Source organism: Salvelinus alpinus, chromosome 15, assembly GCF_045679555.1.
Source record: "Salvelinus alpinus chromosome 15, SLU_Salpinus.1, whole genome shotgun sequence".
NCBI lineage: Eukaryota > Metazoa > Chordata > Actinopteri > Salmoniformes > Salmonidae > Salvelinus > Salvelinus alpinus.
In genome coordinates this window covers 35,342,992-35,367,522 of record NC_092100.1, presented here as the reverse complement: position 1 = coordinate 35,367,522, position 24,531 = coordinate 35,342,992, and the positions used below count along the sequence as shown (strand labels likewise).

The following is a 24,531-nucleotide window of genomic DNA, read 5'->3' as shown; positions in this document are numbered from 1 at the left end:
TTCAGTCACATTTAATTTAAGAGTAAACTATGATAATCAAACTGAAAATAACAGACTGTGTTCAATGGATTTTCCGAAAAAATATTTAAACAAACAAGAACATAAAATACCACATGCTTGCAATTTCATTTACCTCAGTAACATGTGGCATTGGGTTAAATCCACAGAGGTTGCAGACAGTGTTCTTGCATTCGGTACAGGTGTTGTAGTTGCGAGGGTCCTTGGAGTCAATGTTAAAGTCCACCTTGCAGAGTGGACAGGTGGACTGGCCTGCTTTGGGTGCTGGTTGGGAGGATGCTACTCCTTTTGGAGGCTCTGATGGGGGTTGGTCCACTTTAGCCTGTACTGATGGGGGGACCTTGGCCTGTTGGGGTTGCTCTGCTTTTTTCTCCTCTGCTCTCTCAGTAGCAGGTGGTTTGGTCTCCTTTGCAGGGGGCATCTTGGGAGAGGCCGGTGCAGACAACTTGGGGGAAGCTGGCGGTGTGGTGTGGGGCTCATCCTGAACAGCTGAGGTGATCAAAGTGGATGCAGAGCTGAAGATGGAGGATCCAAAGCCAAACATCTTCCCAGACACTGACTCTTCAGGCTTTGAGGTAAACTGAGATTTAGGACCACCAAAGCCACCAAAGAAGCCCCCTGACTCCTGCTTGGGGTGTTGCTGTGTGTCTGGGATGGCACTACTCTGCCTACGCCCAGGCTGGCTGGGCTGCTGTGGTTGTTTCTGAGGTTCTGAAGCTCTCCGGTTCACCTGTGATGCCATCTGAGCTGGGCTTGCCGGCTTTTGAGTGCCTGCTGCTTTAGTAGCTTCAGCTTTTGATACTTCAGCTGCAGGGGGAACTGGTTTCCTTTGAGGGGAGCTTGGGATTGGACTGTCTGTCTTCACAGATGCGGCAGGTGTTGCAATGTCCTTTTGGGCTACAATAGGTGTGACAGTGACTGTTTGAGGTGCAAAAACTTTGTTGGGATACAGTTTCATCATGAGGGGTTCTGGGGGTTCAATTCCTCCAAGAGCTCTCTGCATCTGGCAGTTCAGACACAGCCACTCCTTCATCTGAAAGAGCAGTGTTGTGTTAGATACATACTGTTGTTGGATTCTGGGTTAAACTTGGGACATTGCTATCCTAGAGACTGATTTTTACATCAGAAGTTAATGGTTATCTGTAGGAGCCAGATGGCTTTGGAATGTGCTGGGTGGACAGGAGGAAGACACAGGATTGCTATTGGGGATACGGATGGACATCTGTGAATTGGGCAAATGAGGGGTTGAGGTCAGGTCAGATCCCCTTAAGGGAGGAATTATGGTTTATTACCCCATTACTTCCTCTTCCTGTCGAACCATAATTTATGTAAGGATTCGAGAGAAGGAGGAGTACCTAAATTGGAGTATACAGTGGCTTGCGAAAGTATTCACCCCCTTGGCATTTTTCCTACCTTGTTGCCTTACATCCTGGAATTAAAATGTATGTTTTGGGGGTTTGTATCATTTGATTTACACAACATGCCTTCCACTTTGAAGATGCAAAATATTTCATCTTGTGAAAAAAACAAGAAATAAGACAAAAAAAAAAAGAAAACTTGAGCGTGCACAACTATTCATCGCCCCCAAAGTCAATACTTTCTGGAGCCACCATTTGCAGCAATTACAGCAGTAAGTCTCTTGGGGTATGTCTCTATAAGCTTGGCACATCTAGCCACTGGGATTTTTGCCCATTCTTCAAGGCAAAACTGCTCCAGCTCCTTCAAGTTGGATGGGTTCCGCTGGTGTCCAGCAATCTTTAAGTCATACCACAGATTCTCAATTGGATTGAGGTCTGGGCTTTGACTAGGCCATTCCAAGACATTAAATGTTTCCCCTTAAACCACTCAAGTGTTGCTTTAGCATTACGCTTAGGGTCATTGTCCTGCTGGAAGGTGAACCTCCGTCCCAGTCTCAAATCTCTGGAAGACTGAAACAGGTTTCCCTGAAGAATTTCCCTGTATTTAGCGCCATCCATCATTCCTTCAATTCGGACCAGTTTCCCAGTCCCTGCCGATGAAAAACATCCCCACAGCATGATGCTGCCACCACCATGCTTCACTGTGGGGATGATGTTCTCGGGGTGATGAGAGATGTTGGATTTGCACCAGACATAGCGTTTTCCTTGATGGCCAAAAAGCTAAATTTTAGTCTCATCTGACCAGAGTACCTTCTTCCATATGTTTGGGGAGTCTCCCATATGACTTTTGGCAAACACCAAACATGTTTGCTTATTTTGTTCTTTAAGTAATGGCTTTTTTTCTGGCCACTCTTCCGTAAAGCCCAGCTCTGTGGAGTGTATGGCTTAAAGTGGTCCTATGGAGAGATACTCCAATCTCCGCTGTGGAGCTTTGCAGCTCCTTCATGGTTATCTTTGGTTTCTTTGTTGCCTCTCTGATTAATGCCCTCCTTGCCTGGTCTGTGAGTTTTGGTGGGTGGCCCTCTCTTGGCAGGTTTGTTGTGGTGCCATATTATTTCCATTTTTAATAATGGATTTAACGGTGCTCTGTGGGATGTTCAAAGTAAAAAAATAAATAATTATAACCCAACCCTGATCTGTACTTCTCCACAACTTTGCCCCTGACCTGTGTGGAGAGGTCCTTGGTCTTCATGGTGCCGCTTGCTTGGTGGTGCCCGTTGCTTAGTGGTGTTGCGGACTCTGTTGCTTTACAGAACAGGTGTATATAAACTGAGATCATGTGACAGATCATGTGACACTTAGATAAAGCACACAGGTGGACTTTATTTAACTAATTATGTGACTTCTGAAGGTAATTGGTTGCACCAGATCTTATTTAGGTGCTTCATAGCAAAGGGGTGAATACACAAGCACTCACCACTTTTCTGTTTTTTTTTATTTTACTTCACCAATTTGGACTATTTTGTGTATGTCCATTACATGAAATCCAAATAAAAATCAATTTACAGGTTGTAATGCAACAAAATAGGACAAACGCCAAGGGGGATGAATACTTTTGCAAGGCACTATATATACTTGTGGTGGTGGAAACATGCTTTGCAGCTGTATTGATCCTCTGGGCAGAATAAACTTGGTTAAGCTTTCATAGTGTCCGTAGAATTTTTTACTCTGAGAATTAGAACCTAACACTGTATACTAGTGATGGGGGAATAAACCGTTATGTACAGTTACATATCACAACATTATTTTTTAACAATAATATATTGATATTTGATTCCAAGTATCGATTTGTAAAAAAATATATAAACATTGCCTTCGGAAAGTGTTCAGACCCCTTGACTTTTCCCACATTTTGTTACGTTACAGTCTAATTCTAAAATGGATAAAATAAAATCCTCATTAATCTTCAAACAATACCCGAGAATGTCAAAGCGAAAACAGGTTTTTAGAAATGTTTGCAAATTTATAAAAAACAAAAAACAGAAATACCTTACTTAGATACAGTTGAAGTCGGAAATTTATATATACCTTAGCCAAATACATTTATACTCAGTTTTTCACAATTCCTGACATTTAATTCTAGTAAAAATTCCGTCTTAGGTCAGTTAGGATCACCACTTTATTTTAAGAATGTGAAATGTCAGAATAATAGTAGAGAGAATGATTTATTTCAGCTTTTATTTCTTTCATCACATTCCCAGTGGGACAGAAGTTTACATACACTCAATTAGTATTTGGTAGCATTGCATTTAAATTGGTTAACTTGGGTCAAACATTTCGGGTAACCTTCCACAAGCTTCCCACAATAAGTTGGGTGAATTTTGGCGCATTCCTCCTGACAGAGCTGGTGTAACTGAGTCAGGTATGTAGGCCTCCTTGCTAGCACACGCTTTTTCAGTGCTGCCCACAAATTTTCTATAGGATTGAGGTCAGGGCTTTGTGATGGACACTCCAATACCTTGACATTGTTGTCCTTAAGCCATTTTGCCAATTTGGAAGTATGTATTTGCGACTAGAGACTCTGGAGACTCTTACCTCCCTCATTAGCTTTAAGCACCAGCTGTCAGAGCAGCTCACAGATCACTGCACCTGTACATAGCTAATCTGTAAATAGCCCATCCTATCTACCTCATCCCCATACTGTATTTATTTATTTATCTTGCACCTTTGCACAGAGTATCTCTACTTGCACATTCATCTTCTGCACATTCTACTACTCCAGTGTTTAATTGCTATATTGTAATTACTTCGCCACCATGGCCTATGTATTATCTTACCTCTCTTATCCTATCTCATTTGCACATGCTGTATATAGATTTTTCTACTTATTCCATGTGTAACTCTGTGTTGTTGTATGTGTCAAACTGCTTTGCTTTATCTTGGCCAGGTCACAGTTGCAAATGAGAACTTGTTCTCAACTAGCCTACCTGGTTAAATAAAGGTGAAAAAATAAAAATAAAATTGCAACCAAGCTTTAACTTCCTGACTGATGTCTTGAGATGTTGCTTCAATATACCCACATGATTTTCCCTCCTCATGATTCCACCTATTTTGTGAAGTGCACCAGTCCCTCCTGCAGCAAAGCACCCCCACAACATGATGCTGCTACTCCCATGCTTCAAGGTTGGGTTGGTGTTCTTCGGCTTGCAAGCCTCCCCCTTTTCCACCAAACATGACAATTGTCATTATGGCCAAACAGTTCTATTTTTGTTTCATCAGACCAGAGGACATTTATCCAAAAAGTAAGATCTTTGTCCCCATGTGCAGTTGCAAACCGTAGTCTGGCTTTTTTATGGCGGTTTTGGAGCAGTGGCTTCTTCCTTGCTGAGCGGCCTTTCAGGTTATGTCGATATAGGACTCGTTTTACTGTGGATATAGATACTTTTGTACCTGTGTCCTCCAGCGACTTCACAAGGTCTTTTGCTGTTGTTTTGGGATTGATTTGCACTTTTCGCACCAAAGTATGTTCATCTCTAGGAGACAGAACACGTCTCCTTCCTGAGTAATATGACGGCTGCGTGGTCCCATGGTGTTTATACTTGCGTACTACTGTTTGTACAGATGAACGTGGGCCCTTCAGGCATTTGGAAATTGCTCTTAAGAATGAACCAGACTTGTGGAGGTCAAAAAACAAAAATCTGAGGTCTTGGCTGATTTCTTTTGATTTTCCCATGATGTCAAGCAAAGAGGGACTGAGTTTGAAGGTAGGACTTGAAATACATACACAGGTAAAACTCCAATTGACTCAAATTATGTCAATTAGCCTATCAGAAGCTTCTAAAGCCATGACATAATTTTCTGGAATGTTCCAAGCTTTTTAAAGGCACAGTCAACTTAGTGTATGTAAACTTCTGACCCACTGGAATTGTGATACAGTGAATTATAAGTGAAATAATCTGTCTGTAAACAGTTGTTGGAAAAATGACTTGTGTCATGCACAAAGTAGATGTCCTAACCGTCTTGCCAAAACTATAGTTTGTTAACAACAAATTTGTGGAGTGGTTGAAAAACGAGTTTTAATGACTCCAAACTAATTGTATGTAAACTTCTGACTTCAATTGTAAGTATTCAGACCCTTTGCTATGACTCGAAATTGACCCCAGGTGCATCCTGTTTCCATTGATCATCCTTGAGCTGTTTCTGCAACTTGATTGGAGTCCACCTGTGATAAATTCAATTGATTGGACATGATTTGAAAAGGCACAAACCTGTCTATATAAGATCCCACAGTTGACAGTGCATGTCAGAGCAAAAAACCAAGCCATCAGGTCTAAGGAATTGCCTGTAGAGCTCAGAGACAGGATCGTGTCGAGGAATAGATCTGGGTAAGGGCACCAAAACAATTCTGCAGCATTGAAGATACACAAGAACACAGTGACCTCCATCATTCTTAAATTGAAGATGTTTGGAAACACCAAGACTCTTCCTAGAGCTGGCCGCCCGACCACACTGAGCAGTCAGGATACAAGGGCAATGGTCAGGGAGGTGACCAAGAACCTGATGGTCACTCTGACTGAGCTCTAGAGTTCCTCTGTGGAGATGGGAGAACCTTCCAGAAGGACAACCACCTCTGACAGCCCGCATGGAGTTTGCCAAAAGGCACCTAAAGACTCTCAGACTATGAGAAACAAGATTCTCTGGTGTGATGAAACCAAGATTGAACTCTTTGGCCTGAATGAAAAGCGTCACGTCTGGAGGAAACCTGGCACCATCCCTACAGTGAAGATGTTTTTCAGTGGCAGGAACTGGGAGACCAGTCAGGATCGAGACAAAGATGAACGGAGCAAAGTACAGAGAGAGATCCATGATGAAAACCTGCTCCAGAGCACTCAGGACCTCAGACTGCGGCGAAGGTTCACCTTCCAACAGGACAACGACCCTAAGCACACAGCCAAGAAAATGCAGGTGTGGCTTCGGGACAAGTCTCTGAATGTCCTTGAGTTGCCCAGCCAGAGCCCGGACTTGAACCTGATCTAACATATCTTGAGAGACCTGAAAATAGCTATGCAACAATGCTCCCCATCCAACCTGACAGAGCATGAAAGGATCTGCAGAGAAGAATGGGAGAAACTCCCCAAATACAGGTGTGCCAAGCTTGTAGAGTCATACACAAGAATACTTGATGCTGTAATTGCTGCCAAAACCTGTTTTTGCCTTGTCATATGATATTGTGTGTAGATTGATGAGGAAAATAAACATTTTAATCAATTTTAGAATATGGCTGTAACGTAACAAAATGTGGAAAAAGTCAAGGGGTCTGAATACTTTCCGAAGGCACTGTATATTTAAGCAATAAGGCACAAGGGGGTGTGGTATATTGGCCCTTATTGCTATTATAAATTGGTTACCAATGCAATTAGACCAGTAAAAATAAATGTTTTGTCATACCAGTGGTATACGGTATGATATACCACGGCTGTCAGCCAATCAGCATTCAGGGCTCGAACCACCCAGTTTATAATGCTGAATATTTCCATCTGAATATTCAGTCTGCATACACCATCGTTGCTCTAAGTATCTTGCTTGAATATTATACAGTAGTTAAGTTGAATAGATATGTTACAATTTGTGTAACTAAAGCACTCAATACAAGTACCTTAAATGTCCCTATTATTGAAAATTTCAACTGAATAAAACATTGGCAGGCAAAGGCAATTTGACAGAGTAGCCATAATTGTATTATGTTTAAATTAATTCCCAGAACAGTAATTTCTTACCTCAGTAACGCTTGGCATAGGGTTAAATCCACAGAGGTTGCAGACAGTGTTCTTGCATTCGGTGCAGGTGTTGTAGTTGGGAGGGTCCTTGGATCCCTTGTTGAGTTCCACCTTACATAGTGGACAGGTGGACTGGCCTGCTTTGGGAGCTGGTTGGGAAGATGCTGCTCCCTTTGGAGGCTCTGATGGGGGTTTGTCCACATTGGCCTGTAATAATGTGGGGACCTTGGCCTGTTGGGGTTGCTCTGCTTTTTTCTCCTCTGCTCTCTGAGCAGCAGGTGGTTTGGTCTCTTTTTCAGGGGGCATCTTGGGAGAGGCCGGTGCAGACAACTTGGGGGAAGCTGGCGGTGTGGTGTGGGGCTCATCCTGAACAGCTGAGGTGATCAAAGTGGATGCAGAGCTGAAGATGGAGGATCCAAAGCCAAACATCTTCCCAGACACTGACTCTTCAGCCTTTGAGGGGGTAGACTGAGATTTGGGACCACCAAAGCCAAAGAAGCCTCCTGTCTCCTGCTTGGGGTGTTGCTGTGTGGACGGAATGGCACTACTCTGCCTACGCCCAGGGCTGGGCTGCTGTGGTGGTTTCTGAACTTCTGATGTTCTCCGGTTTTCCTGTGGTGTCTTCTGAGCAGGTCCTGGAGAGGTCCCAACTTTAGGAGGCTGTTGCTGAGGCTTCACAGGTTCTGCTTTCGGTGCACTTGCTGGGGTCTGCTGAGGCTGGACTTGTGGAGTCTTCTGCTGTAGGGGCTGCTGCTGTGGTTGTGCAGCACTCCTCTGTTTAGCCCCTGATGGGTCTCCTGGTTTTATAGGACTTGCAGGTTTCTGGTCCTGCTTTGCAGTCATTGTGGGGGAGTTTGGCTTTCTTTGGGGGGAGGCTGGCATTGGGGTGTCTTTCTTTGGGGCTATGGCTGGTGTTTGAGCCTCTTTTTTGGGTGACACTGGTGTTGGTGCACCTTTTTGGGCACCAGTTGGTGTGGGAGTCTCCTGCTTTTGAAGCGCAAAGGGTGCAGACAACATGGGGGAAGCTGGCGGTGTGGTGTGGGGCTCATCCTGAACAGCTGAGGTGATCAAAGTGGATGCAGAGCTGAAGATGGAGGATCCAAAGCCAAACATCTTCCCAGACACTGACTCTTCAGGCTTTGAGGTAAACTGAGATTTAGGACCACCAAAGCCACCAAAGAAGCCCCCTGACTCCTGCTTGGGGGGCTTGGCCTGTAGTGTTGGCTCAGCTTTGGCAGGAGATGTCCCACCTTTTGGAGGCTCTTGCTGAGGCTTCCCAGGCACCTGCTGTGACAGGGTGGCATTACTCCGCTCATGCCCAGGTTGGTCTGGCTGCTCTGATGGTTTCTGAGGCCCTGATGTTCTCCGGTTCTCCTGTGGTGCCTTCTGAACAGGTGCTGGGCTGGCTGGTTTCTGAAGGTCTGCTGCTCTAGCAGCATCTGCCTTGAGTGGCTCTGTTGCAGATGTAGCAGGTTTTCTCTGGGGGGAGCCTGGTGTTGGAATGTCTTTCTTTTGGGTAGCGATGGGTGTGACAGTGGCCTTCTGAGGTGCAGAACCTTTGTTTGGAGAAGGTTGGGGTTTCTTCATGGGAGGTCCTGTGGGTTCCATTCTCTGCATCTGGCAGTTCAGACACAGCCACTCTTTCACCTGAAAGAAATTGACAGCGTAAAGATGGTCAAATCACATTATCCAACATGGTTAAATATTATTTAGTACCATGATTTCAATCAGAAACACTAAATATGCCTTTGTCAACCGATACTTGCAAATGTGATAATGGGTACTTGTGAACTTCAACTTCCACATAATCAGTAAACAAAGCAATATTCACAATGTTCTGTGCCTGTCATCATGAGATAGTTTTAGGTCTTTGTAGAGAAGCCCAAGCTTATTTACAATTCAAGTTGCCGCTAGACATCAGTAACTAAATATTTCTACTGTGTTGTGTCAAGTCTAAGACGGTTTCAATGTCAGTGTCCTCAAGGAAATGTATGTATGAATTTAACTGTCCAAGAGGACAGTGTTCACCCATTGTGTAAAAAAAATGGTTCATAATTATTCCATGTTCGCTAATTACACCTTTTTGGGTTATTAAGCAATTATTGCTTGATATTATTATACAGTAGCCATTAGCCAATAGTAAAAGGCTATACCTTTGTGCTATTATGAGACACTCACACTCCCACTCCCTGCTAAGTGAGGGACTCTCACTTAGGAGGGCGCTGAACACCAGTCTTAAAATAAATTATGTTTCCTACAACTCCCTGCCTGCACTCACAATTCAAATGTCCTCTACTGTAAATGGGCAGGGGACCATCAGGTCTCCAAACATACATGAACTCTGTGTTTTAATCTGTTTATCTGCTCTCTGATAGCGATACAGTCCTCCTGAGGGAAGCACATAATGCAGGATATCAGACAAAAGGCCATTAGTAAAGCTTGTGGAACAGTTTACCATACCTCCCACTGCCTCTTGCAATGATACGAGGCCTCTGTGATGGTAAGGGAGTCACCGGTCTGCATAATGCAATGATAACACTAATGGACCTCATCAGCTCTGAGAAATGTGCTGTTAACCAAGTCACAGGTGAAACTATTCCCAGCTTCCCCTTATGTGCTGCAAAGACTGTCAGATGGACACCTACATTATCTTAATCACTATAAAAGAAGTGGGTCTATATAATCAACCTGCTCTACTCATGAACACAGCAAGCTCTCCATTCTGTGGACTCCTAGTTTAGGCCATCATGATGCACAGCAAATTATCCAGTGTAAAAAATAAAAAAAATAAACATGGAGAGTGTTAAATCAACACCTAAGTGTTGAGTTTGTGGACCTAAATAGACACTGGAACAGTGTTAAATTAACACACTTACTGCTTAGTGTAAAGTCTTATTCAAATTTTTCCCTGAGTGCCTTGCCTTTCGAGTAAATTATAGAGTTACCACCCATAATTATATGTGTTAGTGACAGAGACATGGTTGTTGCATTCATTTATTTTTAGGTTCTCTGGACTTCACCAAGTGAGATCAAAAGCAAATATGTTATCATTCAAAATGTAATAATCTTTAACACCATACCGTATGTATTTCATAAGGCCTTATTTTGAGGGTCTAGTTTAACTCAAATACATAGGCCTGAAACTGGTGCACATCACTTTGAACCAAAACCACGCTAATCATTATCAGATTTCCCAGCATGCTCTATTACAGGTAGATTTTTATATATGTTTATGTTTCATGGCATGGCAGCCACAACCCTGCAACAGGAGCCACACCAAGGCCTCCTGTGCACACCCAGAATGGAGCATTGGCAGACAATCCCATCCCCTGCAGCAGCTCCACTCCTTTGGCAGGAGTTTCATCAGGGTGGACTGAGCTCTGCCAACACTGCTTTCCCAGTTCCCCCCCAGTCCCTTCATCCAGCGACTTGAGGGAGGTCTGTCAAATGCTCAGTCTGCTCTGCTCTCACGTGGTTGGCCAAGGACCTTGGCAAAGTCTCAGCTCACTCAACAAATAGCTGAAAATGCCTGTTAGCTCTTATGGGAATGAGCTGAATACCTCCTATGACTTTAAATCTCATAGAGGGCTTGGGCTAATGCACCTAAATGTGCCAAGTATGATTTAAAAAATGGACACAATTGATATTTGGGTACAGGACTCGTGTCCTGACATTCTGGTTCTTTCTGAAACATGGTTAAATTGTTATGTATCTGATAAATACATTGAAGTAAATGATTATAATGTATTTAGATGTGACAGATTACAGAAAGGGGGAGGAGTGGCCATATATGTAAAATCTAATATCATCGCGTCCCAATCTTGAAATATTTATGTTCCTAAGAAATTTGAGCTCCTGGTTGTCGATGTGTCCATAAACCAAAATACACATGTATTTGTTGCTAGGATTTACCGCCCCCCTGCTGCCATGGCGGATGCTGTTGTTGCTATAGCCGAGTGTTTAGCACCTTTTTCGTCCTCGGAGTTGGTCATTGTAGGGGATTTGAATCTGGATAGGCTATCCACGGCCTCAAATCAATTTCAGAGTATATTTTTTTATATTTTTTTATTTTACCGTTATTTTACCAGGTAAGTTGACTGAGAACACGTTCTCATTTGCAGCAACGACCTGGGGAATAGTTACAGGGGAGAGGAGGGGGATGAATGAGCCAATTGTAAACTGGGGATTATTAGGTGACCGTGATGGTTGAGGGCCAGATTGGGAATTTAGCCAGGACACCGGGGTTAACACCCCTACTCTTACGATAAGTGCCATGGGATCTTTAATGACCTCAGAGAGTCAGGACACCCGTTTAACGTCCCATCCGAAAGACGGCACCCTACACAGAGCAGTGTCCCCAATCACTGCCCTGGGGCATTGGGATCTTTGTTTAGACCAGAGGAAAGAGTGCCTCCTACTGGCCCTCCAACACCACTTCCAGCAGCACCTGGTCTCCCATCCAGGGACTGACCAGGACCAACCCTGCTTAGCTTCAGAAGCAAGCCAGCAGTGGTATGCAGGGTGGTATGCAATGATTTGAATCTGACTCAAGTGATTTCAAAACCCACACGGCCTAAATGTGAAAAATCCTGGTAACTCCTCATTGATTGATTTAATTCTTACTAATAACCCGCATAAATATTTGTCTAGTGGAGTATTTGCATATCATCTCAGTGATCATTGTCCCATAGTATGTATTAGAGATACGAAACAGCAAAATACTAATCCTCGTTTAATTAAGAAGATACATTTTTTTAAATGTTTTCTCCTCAAGGGTTTTAACATGACATGTTTTACTCAGATTTAGCCACTATCTCCTGTATTCCTGACCCTGAGTTGGCTCTCGAACATTTCTCTTCCATATTTATTCCCCTGGCAGATAAACGCGCGCCTTTTAAACAATTCACAGTCAAAGATAGATCCAGCCCTTCAGATGAGCTCATTCAGATGAGAAATCAGGCCTGGGCCAAAGCAAGGAAATCTTAGCACTCTGTAGTGTACTGGCAATCTTTCAGTGAATTGAGAAACAAATGTACTATCTCAAAAAATAGAAAGCTAAACCAAGCTATTTTTTAAGCTCTATAGCTGACTCTGCTGGTGATCCTTCTAAATTTTGCAAAACAGTAAATTAACTGAAGAGTACAAATTCTCTCTGGCATCATAACTGAGAAGAAAGGAATAAGTGATGCATTTAATCCTCATTTTATCTCGGCAGGCTTTTTATTTGAGAGAAACTGTGGTTAAATTGACCCTGGTCAGTCAATTGACTGCTCTTTCCCTGCCAGCCTCCAGCTGACTCGACGGTTAACCTGTCAACTTCTAGTGAATATTTGTTTTCATTTGAACAATTTACTATCTGTGGTGTGCTACAGTGCCTTGCAAATGTATTCATCCCCCACAAAATAGTCCAAATTGGTGAAGTGAATTAAAAAAATAACTTGTTTAAAAAAATAAAAAAATATTTAAAACGGAAAAGTGGTGCGTGCATATGTATTCACCCCTTTGCTATGAAGCCCCTAAATAAGATCTGGTGCAACCAATTACCTTTAGAAGTTACATAATTAGTTAAATAAAGTCCACCTGTGTGCAATCTAAGTGTCACATGGTCTCAGTATATATACACCTGTTCTGAAAGAGGCCCAGAGTCTGCAACACCACTAAGCAAGGGGCACCACCAAGCAAGCAACACCATGAAGACCAAGGAACTCTCCAAACAGGTCAGGGACAAATTTGTGGGGAAGTACAGATCAGGGTTGGGCTATAAAAAATATACGAAACTTTGAACATCCCACAGAGCACCATTAAATCCATTATAAAAAATGGAAAGAATAATGCACCACAAAAAACTTGCCAAGAGAGGGCCACCCACCAAAACTCACAGACCAGGCAAGGAGGGTATTAATCAGAGAGGCAAAAAAGAAACCAAAGATAACCCTGAAGGAGCTGCAAAGCTCCACAGCGGAGATTGGAGTATCTGTCCATAGGACCACTTTAAGCCATACACTCCACAGAGCTGGGCTTTACGGAAGAGTGGCCAGAAAAAAAGCCATTGCTTAAAGAAAGAAATAAGCAAACATTGTTGGTGTTTGCCAAAAGGCATGTGGTATATTCCCCAAACATATGGAAGAAGGTACTAAAATTTAGCTTTTTGGCCATCAAGGAAAACGCTATGTCTGGTACAAACCCAACATCTCCATCACCCCGAGAACATCATCCCCACAGTGAAGCATGGTGGTGGCAGAATCATGCAGTGGGGATGTTTTTCATCGGCAGGGACTGGGAAACTGGTCCGAATTGAAGGAATGATGGATGGCGCTAAATACAGGGAATTTCATGAGTGGAGCCTGTTTCAGTCTTACAGAGATTTGAGACTGGGACAGAGGTTCACCTTCCAGCAGGACAATGACCCTAAGCATACTGCTAAAGCAACACTCGAGTGGTTTAAGGGATTAAGGGGAAACATTTAAATGTCTTGGAATGGCCTACTCAAAGCGCAGACCTCAATCCAATTGAGAATCTGTGGTATGACTTAAAGTTTGTTGCACACCAGCAGAACCCATCCAACTTGAAGGAGCTGAAGCAGTTTTGCCATGAAGAATGGGCATACCCCAAGAGACCTGCAGCTGTAATTGCTGCAAACGGTGGCTCTACAAAGTATCGACTTTGGGGGGGGGTGAACAGTTATGCACGCTCAAGTTTTCAGTTTTTTTGTGTTATTTCTTGTTTGTTTTACAATAAAACATATTTTGCATCTTCAAAGTGGTAGGCATGTTGTGTAAATCAAATGATATAAACCCCCCAAAAATATATTTTAATTCCAGGTTGTAAGGCAACAAAATAAGAAAAATGCCAAGGGTGGTGAATACTGTCGCAAGCCACTGTAGATGCCTTGCTTAAGATTGACAAAAGAAATACACTGGGGCTAATATGCTTGATCCATTTTTGCAGAAGCTCTCTGCCACCCTGATTGCTGAATCATTAACCCATATTTTTATCCTGACAATTATTTCTGGTACTATCCCCAAGGTTTGGAAGCCGGCCCATGTACTCTCCCTTCACAAAGGTGGTGACCCTTATGACCTAAATAATTATCGCCTTATTTCTAAACTTTATTGCCTAGCTAAAATATTAGAATCCTTGATTAATTCTCAGCCAATATGTTTCTTGTCTTTGAAATGTATTCTAAATGTACATCAGTCTGTTTTTAGACCAGGTCATAACAGTATCTCTTATGCATCCCTAGTTATAAATGATGTGGTTAACTGTACGTATAAAAGGCAACATTTTGCTGCCCTCTTCATTGACCTGCCAAAGGCTTTCGATACTGTTGATCACTCACTGCTAATTCAGAGGCTTTCCTCAATTGGCCTAGACCAGGCTGCATGTAACTGGTTAAACAATTACTTGACAGATAGAACTCAATGTGTATCTACTGATGGTCTTAAATCAGATTTCCTGGATTTTCCGAAAGGTGTCCCGCAGGGGTCGATTCTGGGTCCAGTACTTTTTACTGGTTACATTAACAATATCATTATCATTATCAATATGTAACCTGCACTTGTATGCCAATGACACTGTTGTGTATGCTATTGCCCCCACAGTTGACCAGGCTCTATCTGAACTAGTCTGCCTTCATCGTATTATAGAAAAACTTTATTGACGTGAAATTCATTTTGAACGTAGGTAAAACTAAGCATATATTGTTCTCTAGAGCACATAAAAATAACTGATGATTTAAGCATACAGTGCATTCGGAAAGTATTCAGACCCCTTCCCTTTTTTCTTCACATGTTGTTATTTTTCCACATCAATCTAAACACATTACCCCATAATGACAAAGCAAAAACAGGTTTTTTGAAATGTTTGCAAATGTATAAAACATAAAAAAGTATTCAGCCCCTTTGCTATGAGACTCGAAATTGACCTCAGGTGCATCCTGTTTCCATTGATCATCCTTGAGATGTTTCTACAACTTGATTGGAGTCCACCTGTGGTAAATTCAATTGATTAGACATGATTTGGAAAGTCGCACACCTGTCTACATAAGGTCCCACAGTTGACAGTGCATGTCAGAGCAAAAACCAAGCCATGAGGTTGAAAGAATTGTCTGTAGAGCTCCGAGACAGGATTGTGTCGAGGCACAGATCTGGGGAAGGGTACCAAAACATTTCTGCAGCATCGAAGGTCCACAAGAACACAGTGGCCTCCATCATTCTTAAATGGAGAGCTGGCCACCCAGCCAAACTGAGCAATCGGGGGAGAAGGGCCTTGGTCAGGGAGGTGACCAAGAACCCAATGGTCACTCTGACAGAGCTCCAGAGTTCTTCTGTGGAAATGGGAAAACCTTCCAGAACAACAACCATCTCTGCAGCACTCCACCAATCAGTCCTTTATGGTAGAGTGGCCAGATGGAAGCCACTCTTCAGTAAAAGGCACATGACAGCCCGCATGGAGTTTGCCAAAAGGCACCTCAAGGACTCTCAGACCATGAGAAACAAGATTCTCTGGTCTGATGAAACCAACATTGAACTCTTTGGCCTGAATGCCAAGAATCACATCAGGAGGAAACCTAGCACCATCCCTACGGTGAAGCATGGTGGTGGCAGCATCATGCTGTGGGGATGATCGAGGGAAAGATGGAGCAAAGTACAGAGAGATTCTTGATGAAAACCTGCTCCAGAGCACTCAGGACCTCAGACTGGGGTGAAGGTTCACCTTCCAACAGGACAGACCCTAAGCATATAGCCAAGACAACACAGAAGTGGCTTCGGGACAAGTTTTGAATGTCCTTGAGTGGTCCAGCCAGAGCTCGTACTTGAACCTGATCAAACATCTCTGGAGAGCCCTGAAAATAGCTGTGCAGCGACACTCCCCATCCAACCCGACGGTGCTTGAGAGGATCTGCAGAGAAGAAAGGGAGAAACTCCCATAATACAGGTGTGCCAAGCTTTTAGCGTCATACACAAGAAGACTCAAGGCTGTAATCGCTGCCAAAGCTGCTATAACAAAGTACTGAGTAAAGGGTCTGAATACTTATGTAAATGTCATATTTATTTTATATTTTTTGCAATCATTTCTAAAAACCTGATTTTGCTTTGTCATTATAGGGTAATGTGTGTGGATTGATGAGGAAAAAAACAATATAAACCATTTTAAAATAAGGCTGTAACGTAACAACATTTGGAAAATGTAAAGGGGTCTGAATACTTTCCAAATGCACTGTATATCATGAATTTATAATTCCAAATATTGATGTAGCAATCACAGATTGCCCCTTTAAGCAAGCACATTACAACTCTCATAGAGATCATAATATCCTAAAAATACTTTACTTTATAACCATCATATACACCTGAGTGAGTCTGAGTGGCAGTGACCACTGTGTAGAAATCTGAATTTAGTGTGATGTAGGGCCTGTATACATTATCCTTCCTGACACCCAGTGTCCAGCTCAATGCATTGAATGCAATGCAACTTAATACGTTGTCAGCATCAAATGTTAAGATTTAATTGCGTGTAGTAAAGTGATGGCAGTTAATTTATATTACATAGCAATATATTGCACTATATTGATGCAGTCAATTTTGAAGAAATTTCAACAGTGGACCCGTTACAAAAAGATGGACCCGTTACAAAATGGACCTGGGACTTTCCCATCCGGACCCGATATGCATAAATATTTTTTAAATATAGAGACCCGTTCCAAATGGACCTGAGGACAATTAGACCCGTTCCATATAGACCTGGTCGGATCCAGACCCGGTTCGATCCAAGTGGGGAAAGCAGCAAAAAAGTCAATTCTTAAGCTACTTTATTAACCGGAGCTGATAAAGTACGTGGGAGAAGAGGTAGAGAGAGATGACACTCTAACATGGGTCGTGCTGTGTGTGTAGGCTACTGTGAATGTGAGCGAGTGACATGGGGTGCAGGTAGGAGGGAGAGAGGGAGAGACACTAACCAACCAATCTGACTCGCGCTTTAGTAGACTAATAGCTGCCATAGCTAGGTTATTTATCATCCAATATGATTACGTAGTACCTGTCTTGACTGCATTAAACTGGGAGAAGCTAGTTAAGCTAGCTAGCTAGGCTAATTGAGGCTGCATGAGCTTCCTTGTCCTACACAGTCACAAACAACAAAAAATCCATTCAGAATATTAAATAGCAGCCTACCTGTTGGCTTTTGGTCGTTGTACCCTATCCTTCTCCTTTAACTTTTAATTCCATAATTTTAATTTCATCTTCCATTGATTAGATATCTCCTAACTTTTTCCACATACAGAGGCTCTGTGACTGTAGCCTATTGCCGCTTTGATTACTTTTGATTGGCCAACAACAAGCGACACTCTTGTGAAAAGCAAGAGCAGCAACATAAATTATACAATTATCTCAACTGTAGCAGTTGCGTTCGGATCTGTACGGGTCTTTCCGGACAAGTCAGTTAAAATTACACATACCCGAGACAATCCTATCAGATCTGACCCAGAACCGTGACATTATTTAGAATTCTGGATCCGGACCCGCTCGGGTCCTGGATCAGGTCTTGGGTATTCGGGTACAGGTGGATCCATGAAGACCTCTAGCATCTTGTAAATCCTATAGTGACACAACCAAGTGGTCTACATAAAGCATTACCAGAGCATAGAACGACTGTAGATGTGAAAATATTTTTCAAATATTCATCAATAAATACAGCGACAGCGGAATTAAAACGATATAGCCATTTTACCTCAGTAACATTTGTCATGGGGTTAAATCCACAGAGGTTGCAGACAGTGTTCTTGCATTCGGTGCAGGTGTTGTAGTTGGGAGGGTCCTTGGATCCCTTGTTGAGTTCCACCTTGCAGAGTGGACAGGTGGACTGGCCTGCTTTGGGAGCTGGTTGGGAAAATGCTGCTCCCATTGGAGGTTCTGATGGGGGTTTGTCCACGTTGGCCTGTATTGATGGGGGGACCTTGGCCTGCTGGGGTTGCTCTGCTTTCTTCTCCTCTGCTTTCTGAACAGCAGGTGGTTTGGTCTCCTTTGCAGGGGGCATCTTGGGAGAGGCCGGTGCAGACAACTTGGGGGAAGCTGGCGGTGTGGTGTGGGGCTCATCCTGAACAGCTGAGGTGATCAAAGTGGATGCAGAGCTGAAGATGGAGGATCCAAAGCCAAACATCTTCCCAGACACTGACTCTTCAGGCTTTGAGGCAGCAGGCTGAGACTTAGGACCACCAAAGCCAAAGAAGCCCCCTGACCCCTGCTTGGGGGCCTGAGCCTGTAGCTGTGGCACAACTTTGGCAGGAGAGGCTCCATCCTTTGGAAGCTCTTGCTGAGGCTTCAAAGGCTCCTGCTGTGTGCATGGGGTGGCATTACTCTGCTTATGCCCAGGTAGCCCTGGCTGCTCTGGCGGTTTCTGAGGCCCTGATGTTCTCCGGTTCTCCTGTGGTGCATTCTGAGCAGGTACTGGGCTAGCCGGTGTCTGAGGGTCTGCTGCTCTAGCAGTCTCTGCCTTGGGTGGCTGTGTTGCTGATGTAACAGGGTTTTTCTGGATGGAGCCTTGTGTAGAGGTGTCTTTCTTCTGTGGTGCAGGAGATATAGAGGCTTTGTTGGGTGAAGGCTGGGGTTTCATCTTTGGGGTTCCAGGTGGGTCAGAGCCTCCGAGTGCTCTTTGCATCTGGCAGGTCAGACACAGCCACTCCTTACCCTACAATAGAAATCACAGCTTTACGCATAATATAAAGGTTTTTGGTTTTCTCACAGATGAACAAAAAAAAAACTGTTAATGCAATCAATATATCTATGTTTTTTTTTCTTAATCCTTAATCCATACTAGATACATACTATATACAAAATAATGAAGGTTATGACTTATCGTGAAAAAAGATGTGAATATTAAAGTAACACTGTGTCTTTATCTACTGCTACTGCCTTTACAGTACAACACTACCTTCATATTCTGTTAATGACTGCAGTGGGCAATGCCTCATGCTGAATGAACTGCCACTAAATCAGTCTACTCTGTTTAAGCAGCCTGCTAAGTGGTAACTAGAGTTAATACACTGACTTATCAAACCACACTTGCCAGGCTCAAGCATGCTCAATTCTCCACTGTACAAAAAAATACAAAACAAATTTGACACAGAATGTTATTCATAGAAATGCTACAAGGTGATCTTAGGTCAAAAATATACATATTTGTCCTACTGTTTAATAATGATAAATGAATAACAAAGTATTAAATACTGTATATTCTGGAATTAGGCTCTACTTACACCAGAGTCAGGAGGACTGAAGCCACAGAAGCTGCAGACGACAGTCTTACACTGTGTGCAGGTGTTATAGTTGGGTGGCTCCTTGGTGTTCAGGTTGAGTCCAGTAGTGTTACACACTGGACACAGGGGTTTAGCTCCAGCCATAGGTCCTGCTTTAGACTGATGCCCAGCTTTACCAGCGGCTTGCTGCTGTGGTGTAGTCCTGGGGGAACCCTGCTGCTGAGTGCCAACCTTAGATGGCCCTTGTGGCTGAGCGCCAACCTTAGGTGACCCTTGTGGCTGGGCTCCAACCTTAGATGGCCCTTGTGGCTGAGCGCCAACCTTAGGTGACCCTTGTGGCTGAGCTCCAACCTTAGGGGACCCTTGTGGCTGAGCTCCAACCTTCGGTGACCCTTGTGGCTGAGCTCCAACCTTAGGGGACCCTTGTGGCTGAGCTCCAACCTTAGGGGACCCTTGCTGTTGGGGTCCATCTTTAGCAGGTCCTTGCTGTTGTGGTCCACCCTTAGGGGACCCTTGTGGCTGAGCGCCAACCTTAGGTGACCCTTGTGGTTGCGGTCCACCTTTATCAGGTGCTTGCTGTTGTGGACCACCCCTAGCAGGGGTTTGCTGTTGGGGGGCTTGTTGTTGTGGACCACCTTTTGTAGGTCCTTGCTGTTGTGGACCACCGTTAGGAGGTCCTTGCTGTTGTGGACCACCCTTAGGAGTTCCTTGCTGTTGTGGACCACCCTTAGCGAGGGCTTGCTGCCCGCTAGGTTTGGCTGCTTGACCAGCCTGACCATTCCCCTGCAGCTGGGGTCCTCCCTGATGCTGCTGTGGGGCATTCCCAGGGCCAGGAACTGACCCAGGATGCTGAGGGCCTGCTTTCTGTTTGTCAACCTCCCCATTGTCCCCAAAAAGACCTCCTCTGACAGCAGAGGAGACAGAGTTGAGGGGGTTCGCCCCGCTTAGAAAGTTAGAGAACATGGCGGGGTCCTCCTCTTTGTCCTCCTCTTCCTCGCTGGAGTCTACAGAGCTGTCAAAGCAGGAGCTGTCCTCTCTCTTCTCTCCTACAGGGGCCTGGGGAGGAACTGGGCCTGAGGCTGAGGGGAGAGCATCTACCGCCCCACCACTGCTGTCACTGCTACTACTGCTGCCTAGGCTCTCTTCTGGTTCAGCTTCTACACCAGACTTCCTACAGAGACAAGAGAGAGGGTGACAGAGGGGGGGGGGGGGGGGAGTGGCGTGTGAGAGAGAGAAACACACAGATTCACACCTATAGAACACACACACACACATAAAGACATATATGGGACAAAAAAATCAGCTCCATTGGGAACTTCAACCTGGCCATGAATGAACTGAAAGACAAAGCAAAGAGGGCTTTCTAGGCCATTAAAATATCTATACAATTAGGCATACCAATTAGAATATGACTCAAAATATTCAAATCAATAATAGAACCAATTGCACTGTATGGGAACGAAATGTGGGGTCTGCTTACAAAACAAGAATTTGACAAATGGGACAAACACCCAATTGAAATCGTACATTCTGTAATTCTGTAAGAGCATTCTCAGAGTAGAGAAAAACCCCAAACACATGCAGAGCAGAATTAGGCCAATTCCCTCTTCTGATTAATATTTAAAAAATAGCCACTAAATGTTGTAGTAATTTATAAACAAGTGACACACCACTCCTACCATTACAAAGTCCTCAACTGCCAAGAGGTGACCACAGAGAAAAGTCCCTTCAGCGAGATGGTCCTGAGTATCAATTCACTAACCACTACCAAGCCAACAAAGCCTCAGGTCAGCACTCAGAACATCGGACCCAACCAAATTATCACAGAGCAAAAATAAAATATATCACCTATTGGAAAGTAACCACAAAGAAATACTATTTGGCTCTAAACAGACAGTGCAAGGTGTCAGACTATCTGACCACTGTGAATGATAGAAAACTGAGGAAAAACACTAACTATGTACAGACTCAGTGAGCACAGCCTGGCCATGGAGACCAGTCGTCACAGGCAAACCTGGCTGTCCAGAGAGGCCAGGCTGTGCTCATGCTGCCCCCAGGAAGTGATAGAGACAGATCTGCAAACCAAAATGCTGTGTTTTAGCAGCCAAATGTGTGGCCTCGTGCCACAACCTGTGGAACAGCCAGTGAGAAGTATAGTGTGATTACTTATATTTGCCTATTCTTTATTATTATTTGTTGTAATTCCTGTTAATATGACAATCACTATCATTATTAATGCTTAATTACAAACAGTCTAGCATATTCCTGTCTTTCGTCGCTATATGTATACATTTACAATGTCAGTGTTTACTTTCCATGTCAATAAAGTATACTGAATTGAATTGAGAATGAGTGAGAGAGAGAAGGGGTAAGGGAGAGAGAAAGTGTGGAAGGGAGGTGGGGTGAGGGAAAGAGAGAGCATTAACAATATTCTGATTAAACATGCTGCCCCAGGCAGGCTGAGGATGGTAAACAAATAACAACATCTCAGAATATATTGGAAAGTAATGAGAACACAGGTCACATAATGCCATTAATGTCTCTGAGGTCTGTTTGTTATTACTGCTCTGCACCCTGATACACCTCTCTCTTCTCATGTTCTCACATCCTGCATCGAAAATACACATGTTCATAAATTACTGCATGGCTATGGCAACAGATTGTCGATGCAACATGTTAACCTTTTCAGAAGAAAGAGAGAGAGAGAGAGAGAGAGAGAGAGAGAGAGAGAGAGAGAGAGAGAGAGAGAGAGAGAGAGAGAGAGAGAGAGAGAGAGAGAGAGAGAGAGAGAGAGAGAGAGAGAGAGAGAGAGAGAGAGAGATCTTTTGTCATGTGGCAACAACATGCTAAATAGTGAGTACCCTACAACTTACATTTGGATATTAAAATTGGACTAAAATACTAACTAAAATACAATAAACAAATGTAGGCAATGAAAGGTATAAATAAAAACATTATGTAATATGACCCTTGTCAAGAATCTCGACAGTATACCTATGTGTTTCTTTGCAAACATGTTATCACAGCATGTGTGTCACGTTCTGACCTTAGTTCCTTTTTTATGTCTTTATTTTAGTTGGTCAGGGCGTGAGTTGGGGTGGGTATTCTATGTTGTTTTTCTATGTTTTGTTCTGTTGTTATATTTCTATGTGTTTGGCCTAGTATGGTTCTCAATCAGAGGCAGGTGTCAGTCGTTGTCTCTGATTGGGAGCCATATTTAGGTAGCCTGTTTTCTAGTGTGTTTTGTGGGTGGTTGTTTCCTGTTTCAGTGTTTGCACCATTTTCGGTTGTTTGCTCGTGTTTTGTTATTTTTGTTCTGTGTTCATTTTGATTTATTAAAAATCTATTATGGACACTTACCACGCTGCACATTGGTCCGATCCTTGCTACTCCTCCTCAGACGAAGAGGAAATCCGTTACAATGTGCTGTCTTATGAACTGATATTTTAAATAATTACATAATGGATATGAATATACTTTCTGTGGCACACGGATGTAAATTAAAACCAAGTAACTGTCGACCGATATCTCAGCTGAAAACGATGATCATGTGCACGTTAAATTGTAGCGTGCATTAAGCTGAGGCTTTAATGATTGCGTCTCCGTTTGATTTACTCAAGGGCTGTTGTTGGGCTTTCGGCACCATGGACAGCAGCATAGAGCCATCACGGTTTCATACATAATCAAGCCAGAGAGATCCCTTTCAACCAGAAATACAATACAGGCCACAGTCCTACACAGTCATGGGAGGCGGAGACTGCATAGCAAATTCAAGTACTGAGGTTATAACCACATTCATATTTACACAGGAATATATCACGTTCCCCATAGGCTTGTTACCACTATAAAACATGTGACCTCTGTAGCCCCATTAAATGGCGAATGAATGCTTTCACCCAACAGCCAGTATTACTGTAGAGGAAATTAAATCCAAAGTCTGGTTTAAAGCGGAAACCCGAGAAAAAACACACATACACACACAATCAGGTGCTCTCTGGAGAAACCGCAGGCACATACGGACAGGAGACAACAAATGATGAATGAGAACTAAACTCTGATATGGAAATACATATTTATATAATTTGCCTAGATATCAGATTAAAACATTATAGTAATGACATGGCAGTCGCCAATGCGAGTTTAAATAGATACACTGATGGTCTAACCTATTATCTCCTCCGCACCTGGTCGTGATTTAGCATCAGTCGGTAAGTCAAACAGACAGGCTGTATTAGCTGCAACTCTACTTGCGTATACACGATGCAATCCGCATACTGGAGTAAGCTACCAGTAGGCTACCAGACCTTAAATATGACAGCTCTGAAACCACGATCCTCCCGGCAGTGAGATGGAGGAACCCCCTCGCTCAGCCGTTTTTCGCTCGGTGCGCCCTTGCTTGTTCCGCAGCGAGCCAAAGGACGCCAGGATACGGAAGCTTCCGCAACGAGCCATGTGTAAACAATGTCTCCTTTGCGGGACGAAGAAATGTGCGCCCTTGACATTAGCCTACACCTGCATTCGCCCCCATCTCGTAGTCTAGCTAGTGTAAAAAAAAACGGAACCGCTATCATCCCTGTGGACACCATAAAGAAACCCCCTGCCAGAGGCATTCCCGAGGATAATTCAGTCCAGCATTCCTCACCCTCCGCGGGCACTTTATCAAACAGATGTATGTACATCACACGGTTCTCTGAAAAACAAGACGCAAATGCTACCTGTTGTTGTGCTGGCTCTGTCGTACCAGATGTATCGTCCCATCTTGGCTCAGCCCTCCTTCAGTCGGCTACTCTAGTCAGTTTCTGCGGTCTGCCTGGCTGCGGAGGGATGGCGGGCACAGAGCAACGCAAGTCTACAGCATCCACTGATTCCGCCTCTCTGCATACGCATGCGCTACCCTTTGACAGCCAGTTAATCACAATACATCATGCAGGAACATTTCAATTAAAGGCACACGGCGATTTATCCCCGGCAGTCACACATTAAACGAGAAAAAAAAAAACATTTATCGCATGCATGCGCCATATGTTTGCATTTATCATCAATAATGTTAATGTTTTAAATGTATGTAAATTGTAAACAATTTTGTCTGTAATTTACATTTTACATTTAAGTCATTTAGCAGACG

General features: G+C 43.5%; 1 protein-coding gene across 5 annotated transcripts in view; it reads right to left on the bottom strand.

The window, feature by feature from the left end:
• Positions 1–24,317, bottom strand: part of LOC139539969 (protein piccolo-like) — a 119,085-nt gene extending 94,768 nt beyond the window's left edge. For all 5 annotated transcript variants that reach the window (XM_071343422.1, XM_071343423.1, XM_071343424.1 and 2 more), the window contains exons 1-5: positions 24,122–24,317; positions 19,407–20,577; positions 17,882–18,838; positions 7,154–8,800; positions 134–1,051 (exon numbers count right to left, since the gene is read on the bottom strand). In XM_071343422.1, coding sequence (XP_071199523.1) covers positions 134–1,051; positions 7,154–8,800; positions 17,882–18,838; positions 19,407–20,369 — 4,485 coding nt within the window. In that variant the 5' untranslated portion in view covers positions 20,370–20,577; positions 24,122–24,317. The remainder of the gene's footprint in view (positions 1–133; positions 1,052–7,153; positions 8,801–17,881; positions 18,839–19,406; positions 20,578–24,121) is intronic.
• Positions 24,318–24,531: the final 214 nt, after the last annotated feature.